The 26,745-nt window shown below is 49.2% G+C and overlaps 12 protein-coding genes across 12 annotated transcripts; 8 read left to right on the top strand and 4 right to left on the bottom strand.

The window, feature by feature from the left end:
- Positions 1–254: 254 nt before the first annotated feature.
- On the top strand, positions 255–2,310 carry PEX2_016760 (Acyl-CoA oxidase/dehydrogenase, type 1; the record flags this gene model as incomplete). The annotated part of the gene is made up of 4 exons (XM_016738952.1): positions 255–360; positions 408–624; positions 682–744; positions 846–2,310. 4 exons carry the CDS (start codon positions 255–257, stop codon positions 2,308–2,310), a joined length of 1,851 nt encoding a protein of 616 aa, XP_016602469.1.
- A 724-nt stretch (positions 2,311–3,034) lies between these two features.
- Positions 3,035–5,195, top strand: PEX2_016750 (AMP-dependent synthetase/ligase; the record flags this gene model as incomplete). Its single annotated transcript, XM_016738951.1, has 3 exons — positions 3,035–3,607; positions 3,666–4,693; positions 4,757–5,195. The coding sequence occupies 3 exons, from the start codon at positions 3,035–3,037 to the stop codon at positions 5,193–5,195; spliced, it is 2,040 nt and encodes a 679-aa protein (XP_016602468.1).
- Positions 5,196–5,338: 143 nt separating this feature from the next.
- Positions 5,339–7,243, bottom strand: PEX2_016740 (fungal specific transcription factor domain-containing protein; the record flags this gene model as incomplete). Its single annotated transcript, XM_016738950.1, has 3 exons — positions 5,339–6,316; positions 6,372–7,132; positions 7,231–7,243. The coding sequence occupies 3 exons, from the start codon at positions 7,241–7,243 to the stop codon at positions 5,339–5,341; spliced, it is 1,752 nt and encodes a 583-aa protein (XP_016602467.1).
- A 291-nt stretch (positions 7,244–7,534) lies between these two features.
- On the top strand, positions 7,535–8,356 carry PEX2_016730 (enoyl-CoA hydratase/isomerase family protein; the record flags this gene model as incomplete). Its single annotated transcript, XM_016738949.1, has 1 exon — positions 7,535–8,356. One exon carries the CDS (start codon positions 7,535–7,537, stop codon positions 8,354–8,356), a length of 822 nt encoding a protein of 273 aa, XP_016602466.1.
- Positions 8,357–8,529: 173 nt separating this feature from the next.
- Positions 8,530–9,519, bottom strand: PEX2_016720 (PIG-F family protein; the record flags this gene model as incomplete). Its single annotated transcript, XM_016738948.1, has 3 exons — positions 8,530–8,686; positions 8,749–9,035; positions 9,100–9,519. 3 exons carry the CDS (start codon positions 9,517–9,519, stop codon positions 8,530–8,532), a joined length of 864 nt encoding a protein of 287 aa, XP_016602465.1.
- Positions 9,520–10,267: 748 nt separating this feature from the next.
- Positions 10,268–12,098, top strand: PEX2_016710 (fungal specific transcription factor domain-containing protein; the record flags this gene model as incomplete). Its single annotated transcript, XM_016738947.1, has 3 exons — positions 10,268–10,894; positions 10,950–11,285; positions 11,340–12,098. 3 exons carry the CDS (start codon positions 10,268–10,270, stop codon positions 12,096–12,098), a joined length of 1,722 nt encoding a protein of 573 aa, XP_016602464.1.
- Positions 12,099–12,125: 27 nt separating this feature from the next.
- Positions 12,126–13,509, bottom strand: PEX2_016700 (Peptidase C45, acyl-coenzyme A:6-aminopenicillanic acid acyl-transferase; the record flags this gene model as incomplete). Its single annotated transcript, XM_016738946.1, has 2 exons — positions 12,126–13,320; positions 13,370–13,509. 2 exons carry the CDS (start codon positions 13,507–13,509, stop codon positions 12,126–12,128), a joined length of 1,335 nt encoding a protein of 444 aa, XP_016602463.1.
- A 451-nt stretch (positions 13,510–13,960) lies between these two features.
- Positions 13,961–15,946, top strand: PEX2_016690 (Major facilitator superfamily domain, general substrate transporter; the record flags this gene model as incomplete). The annotated part of the gene is made up of 10 exons (XM_016738945.1): positions 13,961–14,131; positions 14,184–14,264; positions 14,319–14,368; positions 14,420–14,879; positions 14,930–15,067; positions 15,123–15,223; positions 15,275–15,366; positions 15,416–15,549; positions 15,607–15,749; positions 15,799–15,946. 10 exons carry the CDS (start codon positions 13,961–13,963, stop codon positions 15,944–15,946), a joined length of 1,518 nt encoding a protein of 505 aa, XP_016602462.1.
- A 1,350-nt stretch (positions 15,947–17,296) lies between these two features.
- On the bottom strand, positions 17,297–20,285 carry PEX2_016680 (uncharacterized protein; the record flags this gene model as incomplete). The annotated part of the gene is made up of 3 exons (XM_016738944.1): positions 17,297–19,674; positions 19,730–19,885; positions 20,129–20,285. 3 exons carry the CDS (start codon positions 20,283–20,285, stop codon positions 17,297–17,299), a joined length of 2,691 nt encoding a protein of 896 aa, XP_016602461.1.
- A 1,672-nt stretch (positions 20,286–21,957) lies between these two features.
- On the top strand, positions 21,958–22,459 carry tim9 (protein transporter TIM9; the record flags this gene model as incomplete). Its single annotated transcript, XM_016738943.1, has 3 exons — positions 21,958–21,965; positions 22,068–22,137; positions 22,265–22,459. 3 exons carry the CDS (start codon positions 21,958–21,960, stop codon positions 22,457–22,459), a joined length of 273 nt encoding a protein of 90 aa, XP_016602460.1.
- Positions 22,460–23,582: 1,123 nt separating this feature from the next.
- PEX2_016660 (bifunctional alcohol dehydrogenase/S-(hydroxymethyl)glutathione dehydrogenase) lies at positions 23,583–25,077 on the top strand (the record flags this gene model as incomplete). The annotated part of the gene is made up of 6 exons (XM_016738942.1): positions 23,583–23,603; positions 23,661–23,675; positions 23,764–23,878; positions 23,977–24,112; positions 24,162–24,799; positions 24,863–25,077. 6 exons carry the CDS (start codon positions 23,583–23,585, stop codon positions 25,075–25,077), a joined length of 1,140 nt encoding a protein of 379 aa, XP_016602459.1.
- A 939-nt stretch (positions 25,078–26,016) lies between these two features.
- PEX2_016650 (uncharacterized protein) lies at positions 26,017–26,247 on the top strand (the record flags this gene model as incomplete). Its single annotated transcript, XM_016738941.1, has 1 exon — positions 26,017–26,247. The coding sequence occupies one exon, from the start codon at positions 26,017–26,019 to the stop codon at positions 26,245–26,247; it is 231 nt and encodes a 76-aa protein (XP_016602458.1).
- Between the last annotated feature and the right edge of the window lie 498 nt (positions 26,248–26,745).

Below are 26,745 nucleotides of genomic sequence, written 5' to 3'. Positions count from 1 at the left end.
GGCTTGCCACCATTAGGCTATGACTAGACTATCTAGTAGAAACAGTTAAGCATACACGATATCATGCTGCAAGTTCGATAAGGTGGCACGAACAGGCTGTCGGCGCTTTTGCGGGCAAACATGAGACTTTGGACATTCATGGACAACCGACGGCCGAGGTCCATTTCCCCCGCATCTTCAACGGCTTTTATCCATATCATTCTGAGCGGTCCATTTGTGATTTTACAATTGCACCCACTTCTAAAAATCACACCATGTCTACCCCACAGCCCGCGACAGCAGATAGCGGCTACATCACCGACCCCGGCCCATTGATGAATACCTACACATCGGATCCCAGTCTTCAACGGACACTAGCATGTGAGTTTCTCCCTCATATGTTACAATAATTCCTCAACATTATTTAGGGTACCTACCATCCACTACATTGCAATCTGTACAACCACATCTCACCCAGTTCGGAGCCGAGGCTATTTCCGAGCAGGTTCGTGAATGGAGCGCCGATGCTGAGCGCAATGTGCCTTATGTGAAGAGTCATAACGTTTGGGGTAAGCGATATGATTATGATCGGTTGGTGACCACGGAGGGCTGGAAGCAATTGGGCAAATGGGGTGCTCGGAATAGGTATCTTCTATGAATTACCTTTGAGATGAGATGCATAATCTAACTTGATCCGATTAGGATCGTCTCAGCAGGCTATGACCAACATCTGGGAGTTGACAGGAGAACAGTTCAGTATGCGTTGTGAGTAATTTGTTATCGATCTTTCTACGCTATCACTCATGCCATGGTTCCAGGACCTATTTATACTCCCCTTCTTCTGGACTCTATTCCTGTCCGATTAGCATGACCGATGGTGCTGCTTTTATTCTCTCATCGAGAATTAACAAGCTGCCATCTACGCATCCTTTTCATACCGCGTTCCAAGGGCTGATCTCCGAAAAGGATGATCACTGGACCTCGGGCCAGTGGATGACTGAGAGAACCGGTGGTAGTGACGTCCAAAACACCGAAACATGGGCTACATACTCGCCGCTAGCTACCCCAGGCTTTGATCCCCTAGGTGATGGCGACTACCTCGTCAGCGGATTTAAGTTCTTCTCCTCCGCAACGGATGCAAACCTTGCTCTTTTGCTCGCAAAAACGCCATCCGGGAAGCTAAGCACATTCCTCGCGCCATTGCGACGGACCGTCGTGGGTGCTGACGGCGTCTCCAAAGTTGTGTCTAATGGTGTCAGGATCCATCGACTGAAGAATAAACTCGGTACCAAAGAATTGCCGACGGCTGAATTGGAGCTAAAGGACATGCGTGCGCATCTCCTCGGCGAACTAGACCAGGGTATCGTCACTATAGCGCCTCTTCTTAATGTTACCCGACTTCATACCTTCGTTGGCTCGCTTGCTGGTTGGCGCCGAGCTGTTAGTATCACAAAGAGCTTTGCGAAAGCGAGGACTACTGTTGGTGAGCCGCTCTGGTTGATCCCAATGCATTTGCGACTTCTCGCAGACTTGGAAGTAAAGCACCGCGGTGCAATGAACCTTGCATGGTTCACAGTTGCTTTGTTTGGGGTTGTTGAGAATCAAACACCGTCGTCCAATAACCTCGCACATCTACCTCAACCTGGGAAGGAAGCCGAGGTGGTTTTCCGTACCTTGACTGCGACTGCCAAGGCTGTTATCAGTAAGATGGCTACTGTGGGAATTCAAGAATGTCAGGAATCTATGGGTGGAGTCGGTTATATGGACGAGGCTGACGAGCCCGAGTTCAACATCTCTCGTATTCTGCGCAATAACGCAGTCAATTCTATCTGGGAGGGCACTACCAACGTGCTAGCCAGCGAGTTTGTCCGCTTTCTTATTAAGAAGGACAACTTGAAGATATTCGGAGCATGGCTTGACCGTACCTTGACTCTGATCCAGAGTGCAGATCTGCAAAATGCCCTGACAGCTGCGTGGTCAGCTTTGCGTGCTCGTTTCACGACTCAGGACCCTGCTTCAACTGTCGCTGATGGTCGTCGCTTTATGTTTACTCTGGCTTGGATCCTATCAGGTGCTCTTTTGGCGCTTGATGCTGAGCGTGATAATGACCCTGTGGCAACAGAGATCGCTCGTCGCTGGATTTTGAGTGCCGAGGGAGGTGTGGGAGAGCACGTGTTCCATGATATTGTTACAGTCAGTGGCACTGCTAGCGCTTCCTCTGGCGGCGAGAAACATCTGCAATGGGACTGCCGCATTGCCTGGGGAATCGACCTGCCGCCGAACCGTGCATCTGGTCACCGATCCTTGCAGAAGGCGAGCTCTAAGCTTTGAGCAAGCCAAATATAAATACTGATGCCATATGTAGTATGCAATCCTAGCTAGTCTTGTTGACATTCGTATCTATTTAGCTGTCGAATCATTGTACATATGTGAACATCCAACCGGCCCTTTCATTCTAACATTGAGCTATAGAAGAGGCTTTTGTTAATGGTAAAGAGATACAATTTAACAACCGTAAGCTTACATTAGAACTTTCGCTGAAAGACTTCATCAGAGGTCGCTGGATTCTCCAATGCTAGGTAGAAAAAGATGAACGTTTCGGCTGCACTCATGGGGTTAAAGTTAGACGCCTATATTGGCAGTGACAATATAGGAAAATAAGATGCAATATGCAATTACTCCACCAAATAAAGCTTCAACCTGTTCTTATAATCCTTCAGCTTCGTGCGGGGGTGGGCCGTTGCATCATCAGCCGAGCAGCAGCATCAACCCTATGAACTGCATCACCCACCACCGATTCCCACCGATTTCTACCGAGGATCACCGAAAGAGTCTACACTATCATGGTTGTTCCTAAGAACGCGTCAGATTTACCCGAATGAGATTATCCATTCGGGTATTAAATGGCCGGGTGCCGAATGCCGACGGGCTATTAATGTGATTATTGAGAGTAGTTCTGTGCCTCCTATCTATCGATATAAATCACTCTATACTCAATCAATTCCGACTATACACCTTCAAAGTCCCCAACTGGAACCAGGGAAGGAAACAAGAAATGTTAATCCCTACGAAGAGCGATGCTCTCAGGCCTCGTCCCATCTGGGAGCCTACTATCCCCCAAGACCAGATACCCATGAACATCTATCGTGCACATATCAACAAGAAGTTCAATCAGCAGCTTCGCTCCTCTCATGATCTGCATCAATGGACCGTCGAGAACCTCCAATATTTCTGGACAGACCTCCATGGCTATACGGGAATTATTCCATCGTTGCCTCCGACAGTAACATCCGCATTTGATCCCAGTACGCCAATGGAGCAGGTTCCCAAGTTCTTCCCCAGAGCAACTGTCAACTATGCGGAGAATGTTGTGTCTGGTCGGGACTTGAACAAGACAGCTCTTGTTGGAGTTCGAGCGGGCCAGGATCTGAGTGGGGAGGTGTGGACATGGGGATTGTTGGGGGAGAATGTCAGAAAGGCAAGGAGTGCTTTGCTCCAGCTTGGTATTGAGGAAGGAGATCGGGTTGCTGCTATAATCTCGAACAGCGTCTGGTCGATTGGTCTGTTCCTGGCGACTGCGAGTATTGGCGCGATTTGGACAAGTATTGCACCAGATTTGGGTGACGAGGTATGTTCTGAAGGAATGAGAATCGCCATCGATAACAGAAACTAATTAGAAATACTAGGGCTGTGTTTCACGGTTGCAACAAGTCACTCCACGAATTCTCTTTGCAGATGGCGAGTCCACATACAAAGGGAAAATGCGATCGAACGTTGCTAAGATCCAGAGCATCGTGAAGGCATTGCACTCAAAGCCACAGGTGTTTTTGATTCCTATCACCGGCGCCCATGAGCCGGTATTCCCCAGTCTCGATCACTTCCTCTCAATGTCACGACCTGAGGACAAGTTAGAGTTCAAAAGAGTGTCTTTCTCTCATCCGCTGTATATCTTGTACACTAGCGGCACTACCGGTCAGCCAAAGTGCCTGGTGCATAGCCACAGTGTTATTTTGCAGCACAAGAAGACATCTGTACTGCACAACTCTCTGACATCTGACGATGTTGTTTTCCAGTATAGCAGTACCTCATGGGTTTTATGGAATGTCATGGTCGGCCACCTCTCCGTAGGCCCGACTCTGATTCTCTACGATGGATCTCCGTTGTGGCCCAGTGCCAAAGGACTGGCGAAAATCGCAGAGTACCACAAAGTCTCATACTGGGGCTGCTCTCCTCGCTATCTGCAGGAGCTCGAGATGACCGGCTGCATCCCAAAGAACGAGTTCGACCTATCGTCCCTCAGAATGGTGCAGACGGGTGGCTCTCATCTAGGCGAAGACCAATATTACTGGTTCTACCGCACATTCCCTTCGAGTGTTCATCTCACCAGTGTAACAGGAGGAACGGACTTGGCGACTTCTTGGATCGGGACTGACCCTGCTGGTCCACTGTATCCTGGGGAAATCCAGCTTCCGATGCTTGGACATGATTTAGACATCGCCGATCCCGCTACGGGAGATTCTATCAAGGCCACTGGAAGACATGGCGAGTTTGTGTGTCGCCAAACATTCCCTTCAATGCCAGTATTCTTTTGGGGCGACGAAGATGGATCGAAATACAAGAGCGCGTATTTTGAGAAATTCGAAAATTGTTGGGCTCAACACGATTGGGCGAGTTATAACCCACAAACGAAAGGTTGGCAGATTCATGGAAGGAGGTAATTTGCATTTCCCTGACAATATAATTTGGAGGAACTGTGTGCTGATTGGAAATCTCACAGCGATGGTGTCCTGAACCCACAGGGTATTCGTTTCGGGTCGTCAGACATATACTCGATCACCGAATCGGCCCCTTTCAACTCGGTGATCTCAACCACTTTCTGTGTTGGACGTCGACGACCCCATGACTCTGATGAAGTTGTATTTTTGTTCGTCGTCATGCAGCCTGGAAAGGCATTCACGGGCCAACTTGCTGTGGAGCTCAAGGATGCAATTCGCAAAGGTTTGAGCAGTAAGCATGTTCCTCGCTTCGTGATCGGGATCAAGGAAGGTCCTATGACGGTGAATGGTAAAAAGGTCGAGACATTGATAAAACAGGTCATTTCCTCTGGCCAGCTTCCCAAGGTTATTAGCAGTACCGTTGCGAATCCTGGGTCTTTGGATCACTTCAAGCAGTACTATACTCTTGAGATGCAAAAGGACAATAGAGCCAAGCTATAGAAGACATGCAGTCTAGTCGATAAAACAGACCGTGGGTGGGATTTGAAAGAAAAACGAGAAAGGAACTGTTGTACATTAAAAGAAGACAAGATATAATCCGAGACCAACTTTTGTATAACCCCAATTCTAAAGCTTTCTTAAATTCATATATTCAGTAGCCAGGAGCCACTCCAGTCAAATCCAGCACCTTCCCAATTATTACTGAATGGATCCAAGCTAATATCAAGAGAAGCGAAGTCATAGGTATCCACAGGTTGTCCCGGTGGAGCGTCAAGGGGCTGAAGGGCATCAGTATCTTGAAGGTCCGCCATAGTGCAAGTAGGCGCAATACCCGTGTTGCCATTTGTGGGCTCTGAAGAGTGTCCAATGGTTTGCCATTGTTTGCAAAGCTTTGTGTCGAACCCTTCAAAGAAAGAGGCCGCGTCTGGGTCGAGAGTAGGCGATGAACCCCCGAAAGGACCCAGCTCTCGGACTTTCTCGGTCAAGTTGTTCAGCGCACGCAGTGGTCCGACCGCCGAGAGCCACCGTTCGGATAGCTTTTGAAGGGAGAGCTTCATGACTGTTAGTTCATGTTCGGCGGTACTCTGGAGGTTGGCATAGCGACAGCTAGAAAGGAGCGACAGTCCAGCGCAAAGTGGATAGAATGCAAATACAGGACCCAGGTATCGAAGCTCATCCCGAAGCAAGAATTCCTCGTAGATCCCGGCAATGAACGAAGATGCGATCAGCGATGCTGCGGGTGGTACGCTACCTGGCGTAGGCGAGCGATGGAGAATAGTGAGCACGACGAAATACATTACTAGCACCTGTTGCACTTCGAGGTTACAGATAACCGCATCGTCTTGAGCTGCGACAGATGATCGTAACCTTGGAATGACTTGTTTTGCCCATCGGTAGACGGCGTTCTCAAGATCAACCTGCCTTTGCCGAGAGATTTCTTTTCGTAGGTGAGACTCAACCGTGTCTCCCAGAAGCCGGGATATCGTGCAGTAGGCTAGGAATAATTGGGATTTGAAGTTGTCAACGGGGAAATCATTAAGTGATGGCGGAAGCACATCACTGTCGCGTAGATTGATAGTTCGTGGTCGGCCGACGCCAACAGAAATTATATTATCTCGCACCTACGTATGTTAGCGCATGATACGTTGTGTATTCCACATTAAGGGATATACATACCACGAGAGACCACCACAGCCTTCTCCGGAACCCCCGATCTCGAGAATTCGGCGAGGGTTCCTTGTGTAGCCCAATCTGGAAGGCCATTGCTCCGGCTGTCCGAATCCAAAAACCACTGGTATCGGTAGAGACGTCCTCGGGTCCAACCGGATTATACCAATGCAGGAGACACGCGGCCACAATAGAAATCAAAGGGTTGTCACAACCACCAAAAAAGAAAAGTAGTTTTGCTCGTCGATAGAACACTTCGCTAGACCCATAGTCCAGATGGGCTTTAGAGACTCTGCTTCCAGCTAGAAAGATAGCCTGCAGGAGCAGCATTGATCGCGGCGCACTCTCGTCTAGCCATTTTGGGTCCACAACCGGTGTCCAGGGTGCACAGTGCGTGTTAAAACTGGCCATTAGCTCTTGCTGAACTGATAATGGTGGTAACTCATATGCACCTTGGTCGCGGAGCATTTGCATGTCAGTTTCTGATGCTTTGGGGTTGGTGTATGTAGTTTCGCGACCGGGTTTGACCATATTTTCATCAAACGGAACGCTGCCGCCGAGATATTCACTGCGGCCGCGATAGCTCTCTTCTTTAATGAACGGGTCTCCATTATTGGCGACCACGACTGCATTGTTTTCAATTGGAATCACTCCAAGAGGTTCGCTCAAAGAATTCCGCTGTGAAGCCACTTGCGCCTCTTGTGACTCGGGAGGAACCTGTGAGCTCCGCGGTGTCTGACTCAAGGGAGCAGAGGTTGACACATTCCGCCCTGGCGATAGACTATTGGTGAACCTCTTGCGCTTCCTTGTATATGGTCTGAACGGAGTCAATTTTCGATTATTCAAACTTCTCTTCGGGTCTACTTACCTGCACTCCACATCTGACTTTTTGCAGTTGGTGCAAGGGTCTTGCGTCGCAAAATCACACCTCACCTATAACCATTAGCGATTACCCAAGAACGTGCCAATGGATGATCAATGCGATACCTTTCTTTTATGACAGATTATACATGCTGAAGACATGGCGTTACGCCCGACAGCGTAGATCCGAGTGACGGGGATGGTTGGAGGAGGTCGAGAGTGGGGTTTAGCCGAGGTATGGGAAGTCTATAAAATGCTCAACCAGCAACTTTTCGCCTTCATTCGATTATAGTTTCCTCGATTTTGTGGTTATGGCGGAATATGACGGAGTGAATACAGATACTTCCTCGTATTCTGGCATCTCGGTGATTACAATCAATCGCCCTGATAGGAAGAATGCCGTCGATCCCTTGACTGCGAAGGCGCTCTATCAAGCCATTCTTGTCTTTGAGGATGACCCGAAACAGAAAGTGTGTGTTCTGACAGGTGCTGGCAGTAGCTTTTGCGCAGGAGCCGACCTCCATAGCGTTGCGCAGTCAAACAGCGATACACCTGGCGACAACCTCCAACCTATTATCGGCCACAACTTAGGGCCAATGGGTCCCTCCAGACTCATCATAAAAAAACCAGTCATATGTTCTATATCCGGTTACGCCGTCGCAGGAGGCCTGGAGCTGAGCCTGCTGGCGGATATGCGCGTGGTCGAAGAAGACGCAGTGTTTGGGGTCTATTGTCGACGCCGGGGCGTGCCTTTGATTGATGGAGGAACTGTCCGGCTGCAGGCTATTGTCGGGCTTGGTCGTGCCTTGGATATGGTATTAACTGGTCGGCCTGTGAGTGCTCAGGAAGCGCTGACTATGGGACTGGCCAGCCGGCTTGTTCCTAAAGGGGAATCATTAAAGGAAGCTATCAGGATAGCAAGACAGCTAATCACCTTCCCTGAGCTGTGTCTCAACACAGATCGCCAGTCATACTACTACAGTGCGTATGAGGCATCCTCGTTCCAGGATGCGATTTCCCAAGAGTTTAATGCTGGAAGCAAGGTGATTTCCCAGGAAGCCATCGCAGGCGCAGCGAAGTTCAGCAAAGGCTCAGGGCGGCATGGCAGCTTCAAGGATCACAACAAGTTGTGAATAGCAAGAGGATCTCATTAAAGAATTTTACATTATCAAATTAATTCTTTGGATATCTAAAACCAATTATAACTAGTGGCGCCAGCCATGTAACAGCTTTTTATGCTAATACAAGCCAGACATGTATATTCAGGGGTATGCCACATTGCGCGAATATAAAGGGACTAGAGTCCCTAATTAGTCTTCTTTTCGGTCTCGCTCACCTCCTCTGAAGTGAATTTGACGCGCTTGCCGTAAACAAATGGAGTACGGGCAAGCAAGGAGCCAACGGCATAGCCGATGTAGGCTCCAACGAGAATCGTGATCGGGAATGCCTGCCAAGGTCGGTCCCTTCATGTACCGAGTTAGCCAGCTATTTGGCATTTGAAGAACAGTATGAACGTATAACTCACCAGTCAAGAGGAATAGGAACAGCGCCAAACCACGCTCCCAAGCCCGTGCCAAGCGCACTTCCCCAGACCGCATCAGCGGGGCGGGCAATTCCCCAAACATCGTTCCAAACGGCGCGATCCAGCCCGTGGGCGTAGATCAGGGCTGTCGCCGATAGAACGGCCATGTGGGCCGCACATAGGACGGTCTCGGAATTGTGCGTTGTGAGCGGGGCGCCAAATAGAACGAGAAGGATTGTAAGAACCGGGGTAGCCAGGGCAAAGGTCAGAGAGAGCGAGAGGATAGCCGGCTAGAAAATCGTGTCAGTATCAATGACTCGCAGTTTCCACTCAATTTGGAGAGATATCGCGTACCAGTAACCGGGACCAAATGCTCGCCCAGCTGTTGGCATGCTGCTTCCGCTTTCCATGTTTTCCATGACGCGCAGCACCACCAGGGCCAGATGACCGAGGGCTTGACTTGCCATCAGCTGGAGCGGACGCGCTCGTCTCTGTTGACAATGTCGACCCGGCGGGCGGAAGACAAACAATCACGTAGAAAATTTGTGCAAGGGTGAGCCATGGTAAGGTGGAAAGAAGCTCTTTGGTGGGATCAGCAACCAATGCTTCAAAACGAGTAACACCCAATGCCAAAAGGAGTGCTGGGTGCGCAATTGAGTAGATTCGGGCTATCAACGAGGGGAGGATGTTGACGGGAGGGGCGGATGGCTTCTCATCGTGGGCCTGGGGTGTCGAGGAGGAAGCCCCCGGCGTAGAAGAGGTATCTAGCACCATTGCAGAGTTTAACTGGCAGCTTTCTGTGGATAACAAACCCTGAGCAGCTCCCGGCTGATTCGGGGTGGAAATGGGAAGGTCTTATGGGAGGGTCTTATGGGGATGACGGTGATTGGCCGTGGCCTTGATGCCGTGTCTCCCGATATTTCAGGCATAAAGTTCATGCCTTATTTCTTAGGCCACAAATCATTTTCGCATCACGAACGGATTTGTACTGGTTACTCACATTGTCAATAGTTATCTATATGAATACATGTTCCTTAAAATTAGCAGTTCTTACTGGAATAAATGGATTTGTTTCGGAGAATTTCTGCTATTTTTTTGGGGTTTTTAGCATTTTTAAATATATTCCACCCAAGCCGTGACTTGTTATTTTCCCCCAGCATTTTATCGTAGTGAAAATAGAGTTTCTAGTTCTCTCGCCGTTTACCGGATGCAGGTGATTGTCGTCCTGTATCTAGCTGCCTATATAGGTTAGCCTATCGCAGACTCGGGGTAGATACAGTCTTCTCCCCTTTAACCTCCCCGCCAGCTATCACCTCCCATCTTGTTGATGCCACCTCATCGAAGAACCCGGGCATCCATTGCTTGCGAGCGATGCAAGCGCCGTAAGACCAAGGCAAGGAGATGACAATGCCTTGAATCAGCGATAATTACTGACAGCAAGATAGTGTAATGGCGAGCTCCCCGTATGTTCGGCCTGTGAGCGGTCAGGATCCAGTATGCTTGAAAATCTATATCTCTCAAAATGAGAAACTGTGTGGAGATTCTAAGACGCGCAGATTGTACATGGCCAAAATTACCTGGACTTGATGCCCTCCACACCACAGAGCACTCGCAACTGGTACAACATGCCAGCAGACTAGAAAGACAAGTCGCCGAGCTACAACATCGCCTGCAGTCTCAGAATGAAAGCCGCACCCATGAAGTGGCCCCGCATTCTATCTCGCCAGCCGACTACCATGGCGAGCTATCGACAGATGTTGTGCTTTTGAGTATGAATGCCGCTGCAGAACCGTCATTTATCGGTGCAACATCAGGTTTCTCGCTTTCTAGGCTCGTGGAGGGAATCTTGTCCGAGTCCATGTTAACGGGAAGGGTTCGAGATAATGACACCACTGTAACTGGTCAGACACCAACCCGAGAGCAGTCTGTGGTCTCAGATCAAGAGGATGTGTTAGTCGATACCTTTTTTCAACGAGTGCATCCTCGATATCCACTTCTTGATGAGGTTTCCCTTCAGGATTTATTTCGCCAAACAACCCGGGACGAAGATCACAATGCCCCCAATCTATTCTTACTGTATATGGTGTACGCTATTGCTGCGAGGACCATTCAGCTGCACCCTGAGATGCGCCCATGTACAAGCCCAGAGGTACGTCACGTCACACGTTCTCAAGAACATACATTCAATTCTGAAACGTGGCTAGACATACTTTACACGTGCTCTTCGCCATATCGACTCTGCTCTAGCGAGCCAGAGCCTGCAACGGGTCCAAGCCCTTCTATTAGTTGCTCTCTATCTTCTCCGAACTCCCAGTAATGTGTCAAACCTTGGAAGTTGGCACATTATTGGGCTTGCCATCAGGCATGCGGTTGAGATGGGTCTTCACCGCAATCTTCGCGATTCTCGGGCGAGACAATTGAATACAAACGACCTGAATTTGCGTAATCGTGTCTTCTGGAGTGCGTACATTTTGGATCGAGCGGTCTCATTGACCCTTGGCAGACCATTCGCCCTAGCAGAACATGAGATTGACGTTCCGGTAATTTCCATTTGATCTCGAATATGATGCTGCTGAGTACTTATCAAGGAACAGGTATATGACTCGACAAAATACCAATCATTCACTCATATGTGTCATTTGCGACGACTGGAAAGCCGCATACACCGTGAAATATTTGGTGCTGACGTGCACGAAACTTCCGATGAAAAAATTGACTGTTTCCGGTATGAGCTCGATGCTTGGCGACTTGCTGTCCCAGTCTCGATAGATGCCTCTTTTGTTCTCCCTGGTTACTCGCTGTACGACACAAGGGAATTCTTCGATATTCAATACAGCAAGGCACTACGTATGCTCCTTCAGCGACGTATCACTACGGCAAAGAAAGAAGCAGAAGGAGACGTTTCGAAGACATCAGAGTATCTCACATTGAGTGCTCGCGCAGCCGGGGACATCTGCCAACATTACAAAGTGCTCCATCAGCGAAGCCCATTGGGTTGGAATCTCTTGGCGCTACATTCTATCTTCACGGCTGGTCTGACCCTCCTATATTCTACCTGGATTAGGAAAGACAGGCCCGACCTTGTCGCGTTGGAAGACATTCGAGCCTGTTCCAGTGTTCTTTTTGCTATTTCAGAGCAATGGCCGTCGACAAAACGGTTCAGGGATATTTTTGAAACCATGGCGCGCGAAATGATGGATATTTTGAAACGCAGCCAAGCTCAGAATTGGACCGAATTGTTCCCAGTGGATGCGAGTGCGTTCGGGGGTGAGGGCTTTTGGTCGATTTTTGATGATTTAGTGGAAGACGATTACATTCGCGATCAGTTTAGGCTTGAGGAAATGATGGGTTAAATTGTTACACTTCAGATACATTTTTTTTCATCGCAACTCGAAATCTTGAAACGTTCCCTCGCACGGGCAACCTTTACAGACTCGGACAGTGCGTTTAGACAGATTATAAACAACGCAGCAGACGGTCGATGTGGGCCCAGAATATGGCCCAGGGTTCTCCTCTTTGGAACTTTTTGCCTCAACGGCATGCTCACATAGACTATGCGGATAACCCGCATGGTCCTGGAATGCTGCTACAACATCTTGTTCAATCAAATTTTCCTTCTGCGCCTGTTCGCGCAGGCCTGCTTCGAGTCGATCACCGCGATACCATGAGCTCCCCCCGAGGTATGTATCGGCAATTTGCGTCTGTGACAGGAATGGGCCGGTCTGGAAGTGGTTACTGTGCACCAGGTACGGCTTTTCTGAACCCGATGAAATGACGGACCTGAAGATCGTCTGAGGTGTCACTTCCAGACAGATGCCAATATCGTCGGCAGACGAGGCCATGATATTAAACGCGACGTGGCGTGGGGTTCGGGCAATGCACTTCAGTCCGACTGAGTAGTTCGACTGCTCAAGGAAGAGCCGTCTCAATGCCCCAGAGGGGGGGATAGGGACTGAGCAATCGGGCGCTAGGTCCATGTTGCTCTGTAGGGAGTTTGCTGTGAGACCTAGCCCAGCGCTGTTGCACCCTGAGCGGCCCAGCTGACCCGCCTCGGTGACAAGGAACATTGATGGGATGTTTTCGGAAGGATCTGGATGAATCTCGAGGTAGATAATGGCGTCTTCAGTGAAAAGTCGGTGGGACATATCCCAGTTCTGCGCAGTTAAGACTTCCCGGTTCCTTGTCGCAGGGGCGAGAATGATAGCGGAGGTGCATTCCTCTGCGACTTCGACCTGTTGGTCTTCACCGACGGCATTTTCCCCGGTGGTAGACGTCTTCTCGGTGGGCTCAGCCACCTCAGCTGCCTTGGGCTCTGTGGTAGCGACTTCGACGACAGGCGTCTCCTGAGGAATTTCAGGAATAGCGTCCACAGTCTTGGATTCCTCGGCGGCAGGAGTTTCAGGAACGGCCTCGAACTTTACATGCGAGAGGTCATATCGCGCATTCAACATGACGATGTCTTCAACTGTAACGCCAGCACCAGCTGCAACACCGCGCATCTCTTCCCATCCTGATGGCCAGTAACGCTGCAGCCCAGGAATATAGCAGTTTTGAATGACTTTCAAAACCGAAGACCTGGAAAATCAGCATCCCTCACCAAATATTTGAGATCGGAGTGACGTACCATGGCCCTAATTTACCCGGCTGTTTATAGTACTTGACATTGAGCTGGATCTTCTCCTTGGTTTGCTCGCCATAGGAGAATCCACGGTCATAGGGTAAACCCTTGACCACCACATGCTGATAAAACGGATGCACGGACATCTTCCGGGGGTATTGGAGTATTCTTCTTGCAGGTCTACCAGAGAGTCAATTGGCTATTGAAGATGCTTATCCCGACGATTGGCGTTCTTTATGAACTATTTACTTCGGCAGTCTCCCGATGTTGCAAATGCTTAGGGTAAGGTTATCTCGGAGATATCGGTTACTCCCGAGACATCGGTATGAGCCGATATATCGGCGTAGCCGACGCTGAACTCCCGGCTACAAACTCCTGTCATATCTCCAGTATCATGACTATCATTACCCCAGGTCAGGTGAAGGAGCAACATTGATAAGAAATTAAAAAAATACTGCGGGGAATTTCGCTAGCCCCAAGTGGCTATAATGGGAACTGCGAAGTACTTATTCTCCGTTGGCCGCCAGTACCATATGCCCCTTTACTAAACAAAAAGACTCTCTGCTGTGTCTCCAAAAACCCAAACAGCTTGCAACAATGGGAGAACATGAGATACAGGCAACCGCTGTCCCCCAAGGGGAGAAGACTATGCATGACAAGGGATGCGACGATGCCGCAGAGATGTTCAACGGCGACCTGGTGCTGGAATATAGCGAGAGAGAAGAGAGTATCGTCCGCTGGAAGCTTGATCTATCGCTCGTCCCCATGGTATGAATCAATCCTCGAACCGCTGTTGTCAATACACATGCTAAGTGTGTAGATGCTCATAAGTTATTTGCTCTCTTTTGTCGACAAAGGAATCTTATCGACAGCCGCAGTTTATGGGCTCCGAACTGACCTGGTAAGGACATATACATTCAGAGCTTCATGATTGTTCACAAACTGACGGTTACAGCACCTTAAAGGCCAACAGTACAGTTGGTCAAACTCCATATTCTATTTCGGGTATGTTGCTCAATCCCACTCCCATCCATTTCCAAGTCTAACTTAACACAGATTCTTGATCTGGCAATACCCCAACTCTATCTTCATGCAGCGACTACCCATCGGCCGCTGGATAGGAAGCATGGTATTCCTCTGGGGGGTGTGTGTCGCAGCTACAGCAGGAGTCACCAATTTTGCTACGCTGGCCGTCGCCCGGTTCTTCCTAGGCGTCTTTGAGGCATCCAACAACCCAGTGTTTACCCTCCTAGTCAGCCAATACTATACCAGACAGGAACATGCGTTGCGGGCGTGCTTATGGTGGGCTGGTGGTCCGATCGCAGCATTTATCGGTGACGGCGTGTCGAATGGAGTCGGCCATTTCCATGGCGCGTTGGGCAGATGGCAATATCTGTATCTGATCTTTGGTCCCATTACAATGGCCTGGGGAATCTTCCTCTTTTTCGCCATGCCTTCCTCCCCCATGACTGCGTGGTTTTTGACCCCACGGGAAAGGCAGATCGCGGTTGTCAGGGTAAGTTTCATTTCCAAACGAAATAGGATCGTGGCTGATGAATGCTCTAGGTCTTGCAAAACCATACCGGAATGAAGAACCGGCAGTACAAGAAATACCAGGTCATAGAATGCTTCCGCGACCCCCAGGTGTTGATGCTCTTTGCCATTGTGTTCCTGCAATGTATTCCTGGCGGCGGATTGACTGCTGTAAGTTAACAATCTAACGTCAGTGCACAATTCTGGTAACTGACACTTATTCTAGTTCAACAAAATCATTCTCACTGGTCTTGGCTACTCAAGTGTCGAATCGACAGTGGTTGCCATGCCAGAGCATGCGATTCAGCTTGTCTCAGTACTACTCGCGTATGTTGCTTCCACCTTTCACTTCATATGGTTCTAGTTCTGACAAATCAGTGGTGGAATCTGTTCTTATATTGGCAAAGGACGATGCATCGCAATGATTTTGAGTAACATTTGCGTGCTGGTCGGGAGTGTCCTACTCTACAGTGAGCAACCACAATCCTCATTTCCCTTCCATGATACTAACCGTCGTAGCTCTTCCCGCTGAAAGAAAGATGTCGCGTCTGGGCGCCGTCTACTCGCTCCTCACATGTACTGTCTCATACATCATGTGCATGTCAATGATCTCATCCAACATAGCTGGATTTACGAAGAAGATGACAGCAAGTGTAAGAGCACCTACACCGTCCTATACTACAAGAAGGTTTACTAATGATCCTATTTAGGTCTTGATTTTTGTTGGTTATTGCGTTGGCCAAATTATTACGCCGCAGTTCTTTATCTCCTCCGAAGCTCCAACATATCCCACAGGATTCCGGGCATATTTCGTCACCGCATCGATGATGATTGTCCTTCAAGCCGTTTTGATGTAAGTGACCCGTCAAAATCCAGGGGCTACCAGGTTCTAATTTCCGCAGGATGTATTACCTAAACGAGAATCGACGTCGTGATAAACGCAGTGAAGGAACGGTTATCGTAGACGAGGGTAACCAGCATCATATCTTGGAGACTGATTTGATGGACTTGACAGATCGGGAACAGCCGAACTTCCGATACTCTTGGTGATGAAGTCGATGAAGTGATATATTCGTGCCGGGGTACTAGTGTGGGGGGTTTATAGCGGACATGCGGAGGAAGAGAAGTCACAGATATTCAATTCATTACTCATATTCAGTGAACATCCACACTATTTATCGCGGACTATCCAAATCTTACATGAATGCGAGGTGGCTTATAACCAGGATTCCAATCCCTAGTAAGATGTGGGCAAACGTATGTATGTAGGTACACACCATATATTTTCTTCTTGCCTTCCATTAGAATAGGGCGATTCGAAACTCCATTGAAATGATGATGCCAACGCCTTCAAAACTTACCTCTGCATTTACCTGAATAAATCATGTATAGGCGGGTGACCAGGGTGCCCTAAATGGATCCGATTATCCTATAAAGCATCACAGCAAGCAGTTATACCTATGTGACGGGCTTCGGTATTATATAGATAAGAGATCATTGCCAGAGCAAGGGAATATCACCAGCCTTTCCAAGGTTGTGATATTTCCGCTTAGTCGTAGGGATTGTTCAGATGGTGCTTTGCTGACTCGTCAGTGAACCCAGAACTTCACATCCCCTAGTCTGTCAGGCGACAACATCACATCACCATCACCATCAAAGATGCACAATGAATGCGATTGCTTCATTCCCGGTGAATTTCGAGCTGATAAATACCATTGATACAATGTGAATTGACAAATGCTCTAGGATTTCCCCGTCGTGACACCACGTGAATGGACACACCCTACAGCTATACAGAATAAGAAGGGCGAAAGAAACCTGGAAAACATGCCTATTCTTGTCATCGGGTTTATAACAATAACATCAGACCGATATCGCAAGCTGAACCTAAGGATAGGACGAGATCGGGAAAAAACACGAATAAGATCAACACAGACCGGCTGCAATCGCAGAGACAGACGTACATTCATTCCACATGGCAACGTGATCAACTGAAATCCGGAAACGGGCTAATAATACGAAGAGACCTTCGGACCATTGCGAGGAGACGGGGGAAGGGTGAGAGCAACGGGATAAAGAATACATGGCGGAGGGGTCATTTAAAGGGGACTTGGGAGGGCACGGCACAATCCAGTGGATAGCAAGGGGAGGAGAGAGCAAGAGAGGCACGAATACGAGGGCAAAGCCCATTCATCACGAACGAAAATAAAGATGAGAAAAACAACACCATCAAACGCCTCAGGCGACGCCAATGCTCCGTGAATAAGCCATACCCTCTCAAATGGTCAAACAAATCCTGCACAACTGGATAAAAGATAAAGTGCAATTGACGGAAGAGCAATCGTGATAATAATAGGAGCGGGAGAACGGAAACACTTTGTGGGAACAGGTTGAAGGAGATCAAGCAGCCGAAGTGGACGATCCTGCGGTCTCTTTCGGGATTTCATGCGACATTGTTGGCTCTGGTGCCAACACTGACTCGGTAACGGGCGGCTGAGCGGACTCCGTCTGTTCAACGACAGGCACAGCCGTAGACAGTTCGGGGCTATGCGGCTCTTCAGGGATAGATGGAGGAAGGCCAGCGCCAGGCAAGGGAGATACGGGGGAACGCATATGCTCTTCCTTGGGCTGTTCCCGTGGGACTTCGACTGAAGCAGGGTTGCCATTTGTCGACTCCGTAACAATGGGAGGAAGAGGCTGGTTGGTGAGGGCAGGGTCGTGCTCTGACCGAGTGGGGCTCATTGTGCGCTCACGGTCATCCTTAACACCATCCCGAACCTGAGCGACCTTGGCCTTGAACTTTCCGAACAAACTCTTCTTCTCGGGCTCTGATCCTATGGAGGACGTGCCTTGAACGCCAGCATCCAAGCTTAATGGGTGGCTGGAAAGATCCGTGCTTTGATAGTGACCGCTGCCGAATGAACTGGTACTTTGCCCGGCTCGGGGATTCGTCGCTACCAGGGGTGGAGACGCGAAACCTAGTCCAAGTTGCTCACTATTGCGCTTGGACGACCGATGGAACCGCCAACTACGACGATTTTCATGGCGAGAGACGTCTTCAGGCTGATCCATATCAGACTGATCAGTAAACGACGAACGCGAGTTCATGGAGGGTGTGCGCGACTTATGAGGTCGCAAAGAGTGGTCAGTGTGAGATTGCGAAGTACTCTCTACGAGAGCCGGGTTGGAGTCGAAAGGGTTCTCTTGATTGCCGAGTGTGGCAGCAGTTGGCGGTCTCGGGGTGGTGTCACCAACAGCAGCTTCCACGGACCGATTTTCATACTTGGGTTCAAGATTCGCACTGGGATCTAGACTCGGGGCATGGAGAGAGTTAGCCGAGCTTTGTGCACTGATGCTTGCACTGCCGGGAATGCGCTTCTTCTTCAAGCGATTCGGCTGCCGGGGCTCTCTCAGTTCACTATCAGGTGGCGGTGACTTCGTGAAGAAATTTGAAAGTTTGCGCTCACGACTCGGGGTGACAACCTGTGGAGGCGAGGCGACCGGGGGTGAGGGGACCGCTGTGTTGAGGTTCTCATGCGGCTTGGCAATTTCGCCGATGCTGAGACGTTCAGCAGTTGCTGGAGGCAATGGGCCATGGGTTGACGTGTGTACATAGACGTTGCCTGGGGTCAGTGAGGCAGTTGATCGACTAGGGGTGCGCTGCCCAGGAAGTTTCTCGGGAAGTTGCTCAGAACGCTGCTCAGAACGCTGCTCAGAACGTTGCTCAGAACGTTGCTCGGGACGCTGCTCGGGACGCTGCTCGGAAGTCTGTTCAGGGACTGACTGAGGAGCTGGATGAGAGATCGACTCAGGGATCGGCTGAGGCTGCTCCGGCTCTTCGCGCACTGACGGTGTTCGACTATTCGACCGAGAACTCTGATGAGAAACAGAGAGACCGGAAGGATTATTCGAGCCAGCGTCGTTGGCTCGTGTATAACGGGCAGAGGTCAAGACGGGCCCCATCTTCGAGGGCAGAGTATTGCTTCGGTGGACACCACCACCGCTACCACCACCGCCGGTGATTGAGGTGGGGGTTACGGGGCTTTGAGCGTTGTTAGAATGGCGGGAGTTGCGCGATGAAACGGAGACATTTCGTCGGATACTGTCCAGCTTGCGATGGCTTTCCGTGTTCGCACTGGCGTTGGATACTGATCGTCGAACGGTCGGGTGAGTTGCGGGTCGTGGAATCCCTGCCTCGACTTCTTTCATGGTCTGCTCATCGGCAGCTGTGCCACTCATTCCGAACAGGAAGTGATCCTGATTCTCAATCAAAAAGATCAACACATCCTGACTCAACTTGTATTCCTCCGGCGACATGTCATGCTGGGGGTGAGACAGCATCCCTGGTTGGAAAATTGCAGACAGATTGGCCGACGGCATGCGATTCTGATCGGACTTCGATGCGAAAACCGCGAGAAGATCGAGGATATAGAGGAGCAGCTGCTTGTTCAACGGGGGCAGCTCGATGATGAGGTTCTGGTATGTCTCGACAGCCTTTGCGTGGTCGAACTTATCGGCATCGTTTGTGTGCTTGCCTTCCAGGACTTGTCGCTGATAGATACGCAGAGGTTCACGGAAGCGCTCATAAAACTCTAATGGCACGATGGGTTCGGGAAGCTGGTTTAGGTATCGGCGAAGCACGTTTGCTGCATCGTGGACGGTGTATCCGGACCAGTCGAGTCCTTTGCCATATCGCTCGGGGGAATCAAAGACCTCCTGAAGGTCCTTAATACGCTTGGCCGATCCGTTGAGACGAAAGATGCCCTCCACATCCGTTGCTATTTCAAAACAGGTCAGCGACAACTCATCGAGTATAGCAAGGTGAATGCTAACCTTTTTCTTTTAGGAAAACTCCACATTTTGCCACAACAATGGGCACGTATCCATAAATGAAGCTTTCGCCGTGGTCGTTGGTCAAGGAGATTGCCACATTGGCATACTTGATGCTGACATTGAGCGCAATTCCGAAGATGCCGCGGGGTGCCTCTACTGCGACAAATGGGTCAGCATATCAGTTCGAGAAACGACGAAGAGCCCAAACAAATCAATTGGAGACTGAGCAAAGTCCTCAACTCCGACAGCGTAAACCGCAGCAACTGTCTTCTGTGCGACGAGGGGAGTATAGCCGGGGCATCAGGGGGGTTGTTGCGAACCGCCGCGGGCCGGAGCGCCTCAGAAAACATTTACGCGGTCGGCTGTGTTCTAACATCGCATTCACCAAATATGGCTTACCTTTCAATTCGTCTTTTCTGGTGCTTCGTTTGAACTGCTTCCACCATGAAGCTAAATCTCGCTTTGAAGGCGGGGAGTTGGCGCCGACCGGATCGGGTGAGGTGGGGAGAGGGTGGACAGGGTCAGCACCCGGGTGCGACTTGCCGACCGTCACCATGGCGAGTCCGGAGGGCGACTCGAGATGGAATCGAAGATGCTGAGAATCGAAGAAGCGCAGGAAAGTGGATGTGTCGATCGAGGGATTCGGGAAAGTTGAAGGGGCCCTGCGTCACCGCCCTCGTGTGGGAAATCCTGGGGCTGGGCCCAAAATAGCACAGACACGTTTCCGAGGCGAAGAAGAGCAAATATAGGATTCGGAAACAAGAAACTGAGAACAAAGAGGTTGAGAAGAAAAGGGGAGGATGTGCGTGAAGTCTGATGGATGAAGGGATGCGAAAGGGCTGAAAGGTCAGGGTTTCGAANGGGGGGGGGGGGGGGGGGGGGCACGAGCCAAGAGCCGAACACATATGACAGAGATTATTGCCTGTTTTAAATGACCTGGGTATGGTTTAGGGGAAGGCTCTTTCTTTTTGAGAACATTGGACTATGAATAGCACAATTTAAAGACCCAAGGTTCCTGGGACCAGTTAAAGATGGGTCAGGGTCGGCCTGTCATATAGATTAAATTGGATCAATGTACGGAGTACGGAGTACAGGTACACAATGCTAGGGGGTTTTTGGTTGGGAACTCCCATTTGCTACATAGAAATATCTATACGGAGTACAACATCGATACCCTACTAAGTGATAGAACTTTTTGAGATTTCTAGAATTTGAGGAAAATGTGAAGAAGAGTCCCCGCCTGGGATTACATCGTAGTTTGGAACCGACGGGTCCTGGATTGTCTGGAACGTGTCTGGACCCTTTTAGGGGCCTTTTTTTTGGAGATCAATGTCTTATATCGGGTTTGATATCTTCCGGACCAGGTACCGATTTTCTTTTTTTTCTGGTTCTCCAACTCGCTTGGCTTTTGGGTTAACATCATGGCCAATGAAGTCGACGAAGTATACCAATTCCAAGGTTATCTGCTCAGTTAGAGCATATCCATTCCCACTTAGTTCATTACGGGAAAATAAGTCTCCGGTACGGGATAGATCGTCTCTCGAAAGACAAAAGGCATCAAATTTACTATTGAGTCTTTGGCATTATTTCCAGCCTCTTTGGAGATCTTTTTGGCGCGCATATGTTGCATGTAGTTTTTGACATCTTATACGTCATCTAGATCACCCAAAAGTGTAAATAACACTATTAAAACTGAAGGTTCTTCGGGCCTGGAATGTAACATTCTATCCACGGGTACAAAAGCCCTTTGATTACATGTAAAAAGTCACTGAGGTGGGATCAGCCGTTCATAGCGTCATGAAGTGAGGTTGAAGAAGTATTGGTGACGTTGAGATATCACGTGGATTGTAATTTCTAGCTTTGGTACGTTTATCCGATCGGATAAACCCTCTTACGGAACAGTCCTAGAGGTAGAGCTAACAAAGCATCATTACAATACGCCCATCTATCTGATACTACTATTGCTATAGAAATTGATTCCTTGTTGTCCTGTATTTTTTCGTGAACTGAATATCATTCAACCGAAGTCCCTATGGGCTATAGAGCTAACAAAAGACGAGATGTTGATCAAGTTGTGGCCTGGTAGCTAAGGCACTTAATTTTGAGTCGCGTGGGCTAATATTTCTCCGGCACCCGAGAAGCTCAGAACCAGCGGAGCTGGCAGCTGGCAGGAGACTTGTGGAAAGCATCTTACCATCAAAACATCTTGATTTCATTCATCTATCACAATGGAAGGGTTAGTACCTCCTTTAAACCCTCTTTGATTTTCTGCCATGTTTTCTATCCCATTGTTTCTCATGATCATTCTCTGAGCAAACCGTTAACACCCAAATCACAGACTTAACGCATCGGAACAGCGCGAGTTCGCTTCCCGCATGGAGCGGAAGCAGATGAAGGAGTTCATGACTGTACGTACCTCATAACTTCCTTGTTGAAGATTCGACTTCGCGCTTATCCCCCTGGCCGTGATCCCATGTGCTCACCATCAACAAACTGTCTTCTCCCATGTTCAAGATCTAACACCCTTTATTTCAGATGTACTCCAAGATGGTCCAGCGCTGCTTCGATGACTGTGTCAACGATTTCACCACCAAGTCCCTCATCAACCGCGAAGAGACTTGCATCATGCGCTGTGTCGACAAGAACCTGAAGAGCTCCGCCCGGTTGAACGAGCGCTTCCAGGAGCAGAACGCCGCAATGATGCAGAGCGGTTCTATGGGAGGCAACTAAGGGTCTATTTTGATGATAAAGAACATTTTGTCGATGACTATTTTCCGTTTTGGCAACATACATTCGATGAATTGAGTGATTGGCGAGGCGGCTCCATCGACCCGGTTGTCCCCGGCCCGACAGTGGCTTTACATTGAAGCTTAGAGGGATGACAGCGTGGTCGATGACCTTTTGGCGAGGAAGCAGACAGGATCGGCTCCTTTCCGTGTACCATAGTGACTAGCACGGGAGATATCTACCTCCTCTCCCGGGGCTCAAAATACAAAAGACTTAACCAAATCAAGGAAATGAGATGTGACGATGTACGCTGAACTGGTTCGCAAAATAGAGCTTAGCTTAAGTTATCTTTCTCTTCATAAGCTCGATATCTATCCCTTGCTGTGATCAAGCAACTTAGCGGTCGTGAACCCCGAGGGCGCGTTCGTTTTCCTTTTTGGGAAGAGGAGGTTTTTGGCGTACAGACTCGGAGTTAGGTCTGTCGGATATTTGCTGCCGTTGTTTTTTCTAGTTAGTTTGCTTGCGATTCAACACTATACCTCCCATTATCATTGCAGTGAGTTGCCGGACGGTGGGTATAACGACTATTCCGCGACTAATGAGGTTTTCCGAGGTCGGCGATATGCTGTTTTTATGCTGATTTTGTCATAACATTAGTCTTAGGATCAAAATATGAGACAATAACGATGCAAGTAGGGAATCCACCTACAATATAGTAAAGTATGCCTCTAGGACTATATATAATACTTAAATTGTATATATAGTGCACTTAGACAAATAGGGTATGTATACCCCTACAAGATCTTCCCCGCGGAGCTCGGGAGCATTCCCGATCACGTATATTTCTATTCGAACGGGAAGTGGCTTATCTTACGGACTGTATTTCTCCAAGTGGGGAGAATCTTGGAATCATATGAGGGGAGTTATAAGCTGTTCCGGATCTCCAACTCTGAAGTTGATGCTTTATCTTTCCCCTCATACCCGGATCCACCCCCCACCCTTCAAAAGCCCGTCATTTTCCCCTTCTCTTCTTCTTCTACCATCGTATTCTTGGTGTGAGTAATTTTTTTTCCTTGGCACTTTTGAACTTGCTAACATTGTTCTAGTTTAGAGATCAACATACACAATGGCTAGCACAGTAGGACAGGTAAATTACTCTTCTTCTTTTTAAACTGAAGAACCTCGCTGACTCGGAAATCTACAGACAATCACTTGCAAGGTAAGCTCGATCCGACCGCCCCGCACATATGACGTCGCCCAGCACAGTTCGCATCTATGAGTCATGAATAGTGCTGAACAATTGACAGGCTGCCATCGCCTGGGAGGCCGGCGCGCCTCTGTCCGTTGAGGACATTGAGGTCGCTCCCCCTAAGGCTGGTGAGGTGCGCATTAAAATTCACCACACTGGTGTCTGCCATACCGGTGAGCCCCGCCATCAGCCCCGCCCTCTGCACGGAAAACAAAACAAAATGCCGAGGAAAACCCGATCTATCAAGACCACAATTATTGACATGTCTCAGATGCCTACACTCTTTCCGGCAAGGATCCCGAGGGTGCTTTCCCCGTTGTCCTCGGTCACGAGGGTGCCGGTATTGTCGAGTCCATCGGCGAGGGCGTGACCTCCGTTAAGGTCGGCGACTACGTCGTCGCTCTCTAGTACGTTCCCGGCTCCGATCTCGGCGCGACAGTCCACTGACAATTGTAGCACCCCTGAATGCCGCGAGTGCAAGTTCTGCAAGTCTGGCAAGACTAACCTTTGTGGTAAGATCCGTGCTACCCAGGGTAGGGGTGTTATGCCCGATGGCACCTCCCGCTTCAAGGCCCGCGGCAAGGACCTCCTGCACTTCATGGGCACCTCCACCTTCTCACAGTACACCGTCGTTGCCGATATCTCGGTCGTCGCTGTCACTCCTAAGATCCCCACCGATCGATCCTGTCTGCTCGGTTGCGGTATCACCACCGGTTACGGTGCTGCTGTCGTGACTGCCAAGGTCGAGGAAGGCTCCAACGTCGCTGTCTTCGGTGTCGGTTGTGTTGGTCTCTCGGTCGTGCAGGGTGCGGTCAAGAACAAGGCCGGTAAGATCATCGCTGTCGATGTCAACGATGGCAAAGAGGCCTGGGCTCGCAAGTTCGGCGCCACCCACTTCGTTAACCCCACCAAGCTCTCCGGCAAGACCATCCAGGAGCACCTCATTGAGATGACCGATGGTGGCTGTGACTACACCTTCGACTGCACTGGTAACGTTGGTGTCATGCGCGCTGCCCTCGAGGCTTGCCACAAGGGTTGGGGTGAGAGCATTGTCATCGGTGTCGCTGCTGCTGGTCAGGAGATTGCCACTCGCCGTAAGTTCCCCCATTGTTTTTCACTCCCCAATGTATATTTTCCTTATCTAACGCATGTCACAGCATTCCAACTCGTTACTGGTCGTGTCTGGAAGGGATGTGCCTTCGGTGGCATCAAGGGCCGCACACAGCTGCCTGGCCTAGTCGACGATTACCTCAACGGCGAGCTCAAGGTGGACGAGTTTATCACTCACCGCCAGTCGCTGGATGGCATCAACACCGCCTTCGAAACAATGAAGGAGGGTGACTGTGTTCGTTGTGTTGTCGACATGCAATAAATGCAATATTTGCTAGTCGATAAAAAATAACTGATGTGAAATATGACTTTAATTATTTCTTGGATTTAAATTTCTCTTCCTCACATTACAATTCATGGGGGGCATGATCCTTTGTAGGGCTGAGGTTGTCATCAAGGTCCTCAGCCCCGCAGGACCTTGAGGGTGAGATGTGTACCCATGCAGCTATACGTACCGGATTTTCCGTGGCGGGTGGGGCTTTCCTATTTGAGCTGCCGCCGCTTTTATGAGGGTGCTCAGGCTCAGGCTCACTGAGTAGATGTCAGCATAGGCTCAGATCAGTGATCATGCTCAGATTAGTCTACGCCAAAACCAGAGAATGGGTAAGAGATTCCAACCCGCAACCCACCCGCAAACCCAATAGGTAGACTCGACTAACCCGTAACCTAGGATATTATAGTTCTTATATTTTCTAAGTTCTTAATAGCTCTTTGGTTTCTAAAGTATAATAATACATTAACTTAATAATATATATCAAAACTACTAGTTAAGACTTTATATAATTATTCATATATATAAAACCTTTTTTCTACTAGACTTCCACAAAGCCCAACTTTAGGCCTAAGGTCCGGTCGAAACCTGACCCTCAGGTATCGGATGAATGGTGCAAGGCTTTCTGATCTCGCGCATTAGTGTCCGCGTCTCGTTTCTTTGAACTTGCCGGAGGCTCGATTGTTCCTTTCTCCTTTGCTGATGCATCAAGCCCGTCCACTGTCCAGCTTGAAACCCATGTGCTTCAGAAGCGTCTGGTTCGATTAACCAAGGATACTAATGTAGTCAGACCAAATGCATGATTTTGTCATCAAGTGGTGAAGAGTAATCCCAAAGCTCCAGACTCTCCCATGCACGGCAGATATCTATTGTATGGGATTGTACACTGGGGATGAGAACCTGCGTGGAAGTTTGCCAGAGGATGACGACATGCATGATGAATCGGACGAGTTGCCTGACGAATTGGATGACATTTCTAGTCCGGACTACGCAGCGGAGAACCCGCAGACAAACACATTAACTGCGGGCTCTGATGCAGATGATCACTGGTATATCCTCGACGAGTTTGGGACTGACTGTTTTATATTTCGCATCAAGCTTTGGCGAGCCCTTGGCTTCGGTGAAAGCAATCTGAATCATGAAGGGTTCGGACACATATAGCAGACTGATATGAAGATTGAGATTGTTGGCTGGCCAGTGATGCCCTTTGAAGCATTTAGTGACCCAAAGCCTTACTCTACACATAGCTAGGCGAATGTGTTTCACTACTCTGTATTGATAATTCCAGTATTTAATCTTTTTTCAGCTTAAAAATTGGGTCAAAAATGGCTGAATCAGGCATCACCTCGGGGCATCGTATGCCGTACAAAGGAGAAATGCACAATTTACAATCTCAAAATTTCTTCAACGGGCTTCTTGTCTAGTGATATGCAGGTGCTCAAATTCAAGATATCACTCTCAACGTCGATGAGATCGGACCTGCGAATTACTATATCGGGCTAGCTTTACCACGTTCGGCCTAAATCCCAATCCACTAGAGGCAACCCAACCTCCTAATCAGTCTCCTTTCAAGTTCCTTTCCACATTCTAAAAAACACCCTAATTCACCAAAACTTCTCCAACTTCTCTAGTCTACTAAGTCCCTGGGGCTCAGAATGG

Source organism: Penicillium expansum, assembly GCF_000769745.1.
Source record: "Penicillium expansum strain MD-8 chromosome Unknown contig46, whole genome shotgun sequence".
Taxonomy (NCBI): domain Eukaryota; kingdom Fungi; phylum Ascomycota; class Eurotiomycetes; order Eurotiales; family Aspergillaceae; genus Penicillium; species Penicillium expansum.
This window is presented reverse-complemented; position numbering and strand designations above follow the sequence as displayed.